General features: G+C 41.7%; 1 protein-coding gene across 1 annotated transcript in view; it reads left to right on the top strand.

The window, feature by feature from the left end:
• Positions 1 to 10,000, top strand: part of ZEB2 (zinc finger E-box binding homeobox 2) — a 32,835-nt gene that overhangs the window by 5,059 nt on the left and 17,776 nt on the right. Inside the window, exons 2-4 of the mRNA XM_010169949.1 lie at positions 778 to 849; positions 7,195 to 7,383; positions 8,080 to 8,294. Coding sequence (XP_010168251.1) covers positions 778 to 849; positions 7,195 to 7,383; positions 8,080 to 8,294 — 476 coding nt within the window. The remainder of the gene's footprint in view (positions 1 to 777; positions 850 to 7,194; positions 7,384 to 8,079; positions 8,295 to 10,000) is intronic.

Genomic DNA, 10,000 nt, shown 5'->3' with positions numbered 1-10,000 from the left:
TGAAACATCTGCGAAAAGAAGTGTTTGGAGCTACATCCAGCCTCTTCCAAATGTTATTTTAACTCCCTCCGAACCCCCAGTTTCATGGAAAGGAAAACCAATCCCTGATAAATACATAGTAAATAATGCTATACACATATCATGCTCATTTACATGTGAATTAACCCAATTTATGGCCATAAAGACAGACTTTGTCAGCACACTGAGAGTGTACAGAGGACGCAAACAAATCGTACAGGCAGAGAAAAACTGCCCACAGTTGAAAATCTGTCACATTTCTGCACCACTTGGTATTAATACATGCTGCGCTTCAAATGAGGTTAAAATGACTATGACAGCTCAGAAGATCTGTGTGATGATAGATAGAAACAGAGATATAAGAACTTATATCTTCTTTTTGTATTTGCAGCTTCTTCCAGGTACAGATCTCGGTGTCTGCTAACTGATTATTTCTTTTAAATACAGAGGGGGAAAAAAATTTAAAAATCCCTTTTTATCACCCGACTGCTCATTAGATTTCATATTGGGAATTTACTCTGACAAATAGTTCTGTTTTCCACCACTCGCTGTCATGTTTAAAGTAAATAAGTTCTCATCCACCCAGCACTGCTGAACTCATTCTGTTGTCAGAACAAAGCCATTGTCTAGGGGTCCACAACAGCCCTTTTCTCTCCTTCCCTTGAGCAGGATCTTCCCCCGTCCCCGCAGTCTGCTCCTTAGCTTTGTAAGCAATTCAATAACTTGCAAATGCTAAAAGTGTGTTTGCTTATTTCACAGAAGAAATGAAGGAAGATTATGACACTATGGGGCCTGAAGCCACAATTCAGACCACTGGAAACAATGGTACAGGTAAGGAATTGCATCATCTGAGCATGATTTTTCTTCTGTATCATGTTGAATGAGCTGTGCATGAAGTGACAAAACAATTTATTTCTTGTTTTCAGTTTAACAGTTGGGAAAAATTTACATAATTCACTTGTTTTTTCTCCCCCTTCCCCCCCCCAATTTGATCACAACTGTGCAGAGAAAAACTCCTTCGATGACGGTCCTTGCTACCCCTCACATGCCCCGCAACATTCCAGCCTCTAACTCCTTTTAACTGCATCCTTGTGGGCTAATAGTTTTCAGCAGTGTGAGGAGATGTTTTCCCAACAAGGGTGAATCTCATATAGTTTAAAGTAGCTGGACCAAGATACGGTAGCCTTTTAATGAGAGAGACTGTACAAAGAGGTTGATAATGAGGATGGGGTGCACCCTTCTTTGCAACCCCAGATTCGCATGGTGCACAGAGTAAGCTACTTCAGAGACTGAAAACAGCTTTTCAGCAAGACACACATAAACCCCTTACGTACACAGACACACATTTAAAATGCATATTTATGAGATTATTATGTTTCTAGTTAATCTTTTTTTTTTTCCCCTCCACTTTCCACGTCTCTTTCTTTCCCCTCTTCTTAGAAATCAATACATTTTGTGGAACAAGAAAAGGGCCAGAGATATTTAGCAGGCATCATCTCCAAGTCATATCTTTTTTATTTTATTTTTTTTTTCTCTGTAGCAAAGCAAAACAGCAAAAGGTTTCTGTTACTATTTGCTAATCCAAATGAATTCAGGGGTTTACCGTGTTCTTTCCAAAGGCCACAAGGCCCCACTCCATCCTCAGCACAGCTGAATGCCATACATCACCCAACGGTTCTTTTGCATTGTGTCACAATTTGAGATGTTGCAGATAGCTCTGATTTACACCGTTAAAAGTGAGAGTTTTCTAGTATAAGTGCATTTCTACGCATTCCATTAGGAGATTTAGTTCACAGGTAATGCCCTCTAGAAATATTACTGTAAAAGGTGGTACCTAAGTCTTGCAAGGATTTTATTACTCACACTTTCCTAATGTTGGTAACACCCACATAAAACCCCAGTGCTCTTATTAAGTAACACAAGAAATTGACTTTATAATTCTTGAAGGAGAAAAGAAGAGGAAAATAAAACCATGTCACTGCTTTTTTTCATCCATTAGATTTATTATGCATGAAAGGAGGGTGGCACCGTGGCACAGTTTATCATCACATGTATACTTAACGATGTTGCCGTGCAGAACTGGATATGTATGTGTTTTAAAAGCTTTTTTATTTCCAAGGGATGTTAATAAAGCAACAAATTGTGTTTAGCACTCAGAGAAACAGGACTTCAGAAGACATCTGATTCAGAAATAAGACTTGATGGTTATCTGAATTACCATGAGCAGAGCCTTTGAGGTCCCCTATCAGTCCGTGTGACTTCCTTTGCACATATTTTCCTTACCATAACAGGCCTTGACTCTTTCATACTTGCAATGTGGTCTGCTCAAGGGGGAAGACTTCATGTCCTCTTAGCCCCTTCCCTGCCAGTATCTGATGGTCTCTTCTGCCTGTTTGGCCTCACGGCATCTCTCTGGAGGCAGGGTGCTGTCAAGCCTCTGCACAGCCCCATCAGATCCATGGCTGTAGGGTGTCTTGCCTCTTCTGAAACCAGTTTTCTGTGGGGAAAAAAAGTTGCCTTCACCCAACTTTGTGCACTGCAAACTCATGATTCAAGGAGTACTTTGCATTTAGGTGATCTGCATTTAAAATGCAAAAGCTGCTCTGGCTGTTGCACCTGGCAATTCCTTCCCCTGCTGTCCTGTGTAAAAGTCCCAGCCTCATCTTTACACCAGCTGCTGTTTTCTGTGATGGGTGGCTTGCTCAAATAACCATTACAAGTTGTTGAGTGCTCTGCTAGTGTTGAATTCAAGTCTTTTACCACTGAGGTGTTCAGAGCCACCTCCTTCAGTGGAGGCTGGTGCCTGGGTAGGTCGGGTAGAACATGTTTCTGTAATGGCTTCAGCCTCAGTAGCCTCTTAAGAGCAATGTCAGATTATTTAGTCATATTAAATGTCTTTGCCAGTCTTTTCACCTTGAATGGAAGACACCAGGTAATAGTTAAGAGTTGCAGTATCTTTCATGCAGAGTAAAAACTCCCCTGGCTTGCCTGTTGAGGTTCCCCAACCATTATTTGAGGAGGAAAGGAAAGAGGTCAGTCCCTGAGCTATTGGAGATCCTTCTTACCTATTCTGGGAAATGTTCAGAGTTTTCTTCTTCAGCCTCACTGTAGACTTTGGGCCTGTCTTGAGTGTCTGGCCTCAATTTTTCCCTGCAGATAGTAGCAGGATTTAATGCTGGTGTTTAATAAAATAGCTGAGGTGAGGCTGAAACTCAGCCCAATGAAAGAAGTTGGATCAATGACTCCATCTTCATCGAAAGTCATACTCTAGTGACCTTCTGGTGTCCAAGAAAGTCATTTGGGTCTTCCTACAGATTAACATGGTCTCTTCCAGATGGGCCAAAGAGGTTTCTCTCCTTTAACACAACATGCCTCTCTCTCTTGGCACCAGATCTTGACACATTCCATGACCTGGTCTGAGCACAGAGATAGGAGATACAGCTTCAGACTCATTCACATACATCCAACTGGCAAAGTTGTTGTAGGTGCATGCAACAACCGTGGTGTATTTTTAGCACCAAATGTTGTTAGTAGAGAAAGAAAACTAAAATAAAAAGTCTCTGTTATTAAATTATTCTGCTGTTGTCAGAATGGCCACTTCCTAGTGGCACTTAAAAAAGAAACCTTGTTATCCATACATTAATCCATTTCATTTTTATAATAAGCCATGGAGCCTTTATAGTGGAAAAGCCAAAGTGACCATTATAATGAAAATTTTAGTCTTTGGTCCGCTAAAGTAATTTGTAAATATTTCTGGGATTTCTCAAATTGTGACTTGACAAAATGATGTTTTGCAGAAGGATTTTTAAAAATATGAATGAATAAATTCTTATGGTTTGTTTTATTGTACCTGTTACAGTTATTACAACTGGGATGTTTGCAGAAAACTACACATTCCCTGTAAACAAAAAGAAACAATTTCCCTGGTTTCGATTACTGACATCTGACAAGCTCCAAGTAAAGATCACTTAATATAATTTAAAAAAGGGGGAAAAAAAAAAAAACAAACAAACCCAAACCTTTGGAGGGAGGAAAACAGAAGTAAAACTTGGCAAGTTGGAGGACAGGCCGTTTTCAGGCTGTAATCTGTGTGTACCAATGGGGGCCTCTCACTTCCTGGCTAATGAAGGCTGTGGTTTTATTAGCTTTGTTTGCGATTAAGGGCAGCTATCACCATCTCACAGGACGAGTTCCCACACAAAATAACTGGTCTCCCAAGCTCCTTGAACTTCTCTCTCACTTTATCTTGAAAGGTCCTAAATGCCTCCAAAGATAGCTTTCCTTAATGCGTTTTATTTTTATGTGACATGGCCCCATCAGCTTTTGGAGCTGAAAATATTTCTGCTCTCCAGGCTCCAATAATTAATTAAAAAAAGACTTATTTGGTGAGATCACCCACCGTAGATCTCACTGAAATTCTTGTGTTGCAGGAGGGGATGTGCAATGTGTGTGCAGTGTTAGTCCACAAGGAATCCGGGAACATGACTTCTTGAATGGAAAACCAATTAGGGCACAGGTTGGGAAGCAAGCCTTCCCCCCCCAGAAATCGAAATGATCATCAGATGGGTCTTTTTAGTAACCCTGGGTGAGCTTCCAGCCATATCTGAATTGTCAGTAACATCGCTGGTGAGAAACCAGATCCACATGGTCACCTTTTGCAATATATGTTCATCTGCAGTGTTGCAGCACTGGTTGTATTGTTTCAGTTAAGGATCTGTCAGCTTTTCCACTAAATCCCCTTGTTTTTAGGGGTTTATAATATAGACATAAACATTTGCTTTAGCTCCCGGATTGCATGCACAGACTTAGAAGCTAAATAATCCAGAGAATTAGGAAGCCAAGGCCAGTTATACTGCAGCAACCTTCTGCAGCCTGTTGGATCAACCTTCAGATAGACTTGGGGCTGGGAAAGAAGGACCTCATTTGGGTTTGAGTTTGGGTCTGAAGCTCCTAATATTAACTCAGACCTTGCTTGGCAGCTTCAATTCCCATGCTATAAATGCATTTGCAAGCTCCAAAAGCCCTCAGCCTTCCTGGAGGAGAACAACACATGGAGACATCCCTTGGAGGCATCCTACCCTTTCCCTTTCCTGCTCCCATATCTCCTCTCTGGAGGAAAACTTTCTTTCCCTGCTTCACAGGTACCATTTACTGGGTCATGGCCTGAATCTGGCAAAAAAATATTAACCTTATTTGCCTTGGATCTATTGCTAAGCCAAGAGAAGGAGCAGAGATGGAGCAGTGTTAAGCCAGAGGGTGGATGATCTTATAAACGTTGGAAGATCTAGGCATAGCAAGGGAGTGAAAAGTCAGGTTTCCAATGTAAAAAGTAACGTCTCAGCTTTGTTCTGATAAAAACAAAGTGAAAAACATAGTCTGATGCTCCTTAGCATAAGGTGTACTTCAGTGACCACCATTTTGTTACATTTCTCTCACAGCAACAAAATGGAGGTAAGGTACCAGGTCTTGCTCTCCGTATTTCTGCTCCCCTTCTATAGAGGTTGCTTTTTTGGGGGGGAAAAAAGGAGGTATTGCTCCTCATGATACTGTAGATTGATAGCAAGAGCTACAGAAGGACCAAGGGAGGGGCACCAAGGTGATGTAATGGTTCTCTACAAACCCGCTGTGATAGGAACAGAAGTTTCTTTCCAAACACAGGGTCCTATGCCCTGTGCCATTTGGTCACTGTCACTAAAATACTGCAGAACGGTTGAGAAGCTGCTCAGCTCATATGAAAACCAGGGCATATTTGTCTCAGCTGGAGGATTTGATTTTATCAGCTAAAGGGATGAGGTTTGTATAGACGAGTATCTACTTTTATCGATGACATTGAGATCAGCACCTCAAATCAGACGTTTTTGGGTTTCTAGTTGTGCCCCAGTCAGAGGTCACATCTCATGGTGACTGCCAGCATCATCCTGCACTTTTGTAGGAAACTGAGGCAAAGTATCTACTTCTTTCTAAACACCAAGGAGCTAGTTAGTCTCCCATTTCTAGTGGTTACTAAACAGTATAAACATGTAGAGCCACAACCCCTTTGATTTCCCTGGGTTTACTCCATGGTGTCAGTGAGAGCAGAACTGTTCCATTTAACATTTTACTTTTGAAATAGTTCATGGCATTGTCTCATTTTCTTATTTCACCTAAGGAGGAATACATTGAATATGTAATCAATCATAAGATGTTATTTTCATTTAAGGTCAGTTAGAAACAAGTATCTTTAATTCCCTGCCACCAACGGTGTCTTCCAAGACTTGTTAATAAAAAATCATCAGAGGAAAAAAAATGATCAGCTATTTTTTTTTTCCTGGTATAATTACATTAATATTTTTCTATAATGTCCCCGAGTTTTAAAGGTCTTTCCTGTATGCAGTGTTCATACATGGAAGAGAAAAGCATATTTTTAGTAACAGGATGTTTTGTGGTTAAGCATATATTGTGTTTCATGGACATTGCATGGACAATAAAAAATTGGGTTTACATTTAAGAAAAAGAAGAAGAACTCTTGTACAGACTGTAAAAGTGGTTTTGGGCTCAGTATCCCTGTTAGGTTCTAAAACATGTGGTTCTATTTGTAGAAATCTATGAAGCAATACTTTTTTTAAAAAACAACCTCTTCTCCCATTGTAAGTTAATTTTCAGGGAGGAAAAAAAAAAAAATAAAAGGAAGATGTTGTGAGCAATTCTCTTCTTATGCCTGCCATGGAAGAGCAGTTTGAGGCAGGACCTGTGATGGAGGAGAAGTGGTTGTTGTCTTCACTACCACCTCTGATGTGGGGACTGTCTCCAGGATCTGGGGCCAGCTGAGCTCTGTCCTGTTGGTCGAGCTGTGTTCATGCCAAAAGTCATGAGTCCCTCAGGAGCCACCTGAAGGTTCATGTTCCATAGATGAAGGATTACCTGCATTACCCAAACCTCATAAACTTCTCCTGCTGCCCCGTAGAGCCTGTGTTCCTGTTAATTTAACAGCCCACCCTTACTTCCATCCAGGCTGGTGGAAAGCCCATATTAATTTTATTAGGAGCTGGAGCAAGACCGATGAGAGTGAGGATCCAGCTGCAGCCCTGGCCTCGTAGCTCCAGCATGAACACCAGCTTAGCCTACGCTACTAGCTGACTCGAGGTCTAGGGGAGGATGCACTCAAACTCCTTTTTTCTTCTCCTTCTCTCATTTTAGTGAAGAACGCAAATTGCACGTCGGACTTTGAGGAATATTTTGCCAAAAGGAAACTGGAGGAAGGAGATGGGCATGCAGTCAGCATAGCAGAGTACCTGCAGCGCAGCGATACAGCCATTATTTACCCCGAAGCCCCCGAGGAACTGTCTCGCCTTGGCACTCCAGAAGCCAACGGGCAAGAAGAAAACGGTGAGGCTGTATTTCATTTTTAGCCAGTACCCTGACCTTGTGCAGCTGTTGCAATTATAAATGCACTACATGCCTGGGTGTTTACCTTAAAAATTGAAGAACAGCTGCAGCGGCGTGGAATTTCATGAGCAAAGATGGGGGCTGTAATTTCAGTGAATTGTGATTTTTTAGTCAGCAAATTTGTATTATTTGGCGGGTGAACTGAAAAACTGAATTTAAACAGGAGAAAGGCTGCCACTCCAGTTGGGATTTTGGGGAAGTTTGAATCGAGTTTTAATGCAACAAAAGATGAGGTAGATGACCCATCGCTCTCCGATGCCTTGATAAATAACAGGAAAAGAGTCAGTAGGAAGGATTCGGTCAATGGCGTAAGTAGTGTAATGAGCTGGGGCTGGAATTCAAATCACCAATTGATTGGGAAAAGTCTTAGTTTTCCAGCCAGCGAGGTCTGCGGGAGGAGTGATGCCCATAATTAATTTCCTAGAGGGGTTCGGAGTGGGTCCCATGAGCTTGCCGAGTGTGCGCGCGGGTGCCGGTGCCTCCCATTGCTGGTTGGAAGCACCGACCCTCCCTCTCGGGCAGCAGATTGCAGCGATTCCTCTCATACCATCCCGGGCAATCAGCCCATGAGCTGCCATTGATTTGTTGACCTTTTGGCCTGCATTTTTCCCCCCCCCTCCCCATCCCGGGGTGCAGACCTGCCACCTGGAACTCCAGATGCCTTCGCCCAACTGCTGACCTGCCCCTACTGCGACCGGGGCTACAAGCGCCTGACGTCCCTCAAGGAGCACATCAAGTACCGCCACGAGAAGAATGAGGAGAACTTCTCGTGCCCTCTCTGTAACTACACGTTTGCCTACCGCACCCAGCTCGAGCGGCATATGGTGACACACAAGCCAGGGACAGATCAGGTGGGGGGCTGGTTTTAAGTGATTTCTTTCTATAATAACCCCTTAGAGAAACGATATTGCTTTGATTGGCAATCATTATTAATTTTTCATGGCATTTTGAAGATGCAGATCTTTTAATGGTAATAGCTTTAATTGAGGTCTAAATGATTTTTTGATGGTCTCTTCTAATATGATTTAATAGTCTTATGTTCACGATCGAATGAGTGTGTTAATTTCTAATTTAGAAATTTTATTTGCACTTTAACTTGACTTTAGTTTCGTTTTTATGTTCCTCAAAAAGTGAATGAAACTGTAGCATTTTAATTATACATTATTAAACATCTCAGCAATTTTAATTCCATTTTTCACCTAGTTTTACTTCGCAGTGTTGCAAATAGGCGCTCCAAGACATACTAAAAGACCCGCTAATATTTTTTCATTACTTTTTGAGTAACCTTTTCAATCACGTGAAATTACGCGTATTTGGTAGAATCGTTTGTTAAACATAATTACACATTTTTAGAATAACTCTTCCCACAGTACATACAGGCTCTCATTTGTGATTGTGCCACTAACACATCCACGCGCTGGAATTGTGGCATCGCAATCATTTGTATAGTCCGGCAGTGTCTCTGCAATAAATCAAAGCAGTTTTTTCCTCGATGTGATACATGTAATATTATATCAGTGCTGCATTTAAGGAAATGCTGCGTATCTCAAACAGGTGACTGAGCTTCCCTAGTTCTCCTAAACAGGCTGCTGATAGACCTGTGCCACAGAACTCTTCACATACCAGCAGAAAAACTACTCCTGTCCTCACTGGAGAATTACTTCTGAAAACCCATCTTATGGAGGACTGTAATGGAAAACTCCAATGGTGTGGTTAAAACTTAAATAAATAGATGTGTGCATTGTGTCAAATTAGAAAGGCTTTCTGCTGGATTTATTTTTTCTTAAAAACCTGAAAGTCATGCTCAGCTGTATTTATCTCGGTAGGTTTTTCTCAGCAGAAGGTAAATTCAGTTAGGCAAACATAAATCTCCTAATCGTGTGATTTTTGCAATTAGCATTTTCAAGAGAACCGTATCTTTTGCTTGATCTTAGATCAATATAAATGATTCTAGAGCGGTTTCTCCTATTCTTCCCTTCCCATGGCTTTTCCAGTAGACAAACACGTTTTCACATGTGTATTTTCCCTAACTTGATCCACCGTAAGGTTCTTTTTTTTTTGGCTTTGTATCATTAAAAACACTGGGGAGGGAAAAAAAAAAAACAACCCGCCTAGATATTTATCCAACGTAACTGCCTGAAATTTCACATGCGAGAGCGCGCTGGTGCTGGCGCATTATGAATGGTAGCTTTGGTGTTGAAAAGTCCCCTCATTTGCTCATGGCATTTACAATTAGTAAATTAAAATGATTGTATCATATTAACAGTGGCACAACTAAAGTTTATAGTAGTCCTCGGAGGGCGATGGGGGGAGACAAAACAGCTGTTGCTGTTTGTTTATGCAACTCAGCAACATATGAGCGCGGGTCCCTCAATGGCGCGCAGCGGGCTGGGCTCTGCTTGATCTTTGAAGGTTGCTGCTGTTTGAACAAACCTCCCTGTGTCCCATGTAACACCATCTGTCTCGCCAGGAATGTGGGAAGAGGCAGCACACCCTCGCAGTTGTCATACCGTTTCGGCATTGCTTTTTTTTTTCCTCTTCTTCTTCTTCTTTCCCC

This window comes from Antrostomus carolinensis, unplaced genomic scaffold (genome assembly GCF_000700745.2).
Source record: "Antrostomus carolinensis isolate BGI_N321 unplaced genomic scaffold, ASM70074v2 scaffold20356, whole genome shotgun sequence".
NCBI classification, from domain to species: Eukaryota; Metazoa; Chordata; class Aves; order Caprimulgiformes; family Caprimulgidae; genus Antrostomus; species Antrostomus carolinensis.
Note: the sequence above shows the minus strand (reverse complement) of the source record. Positions and strands in the feature narration are given on the sequence as shown.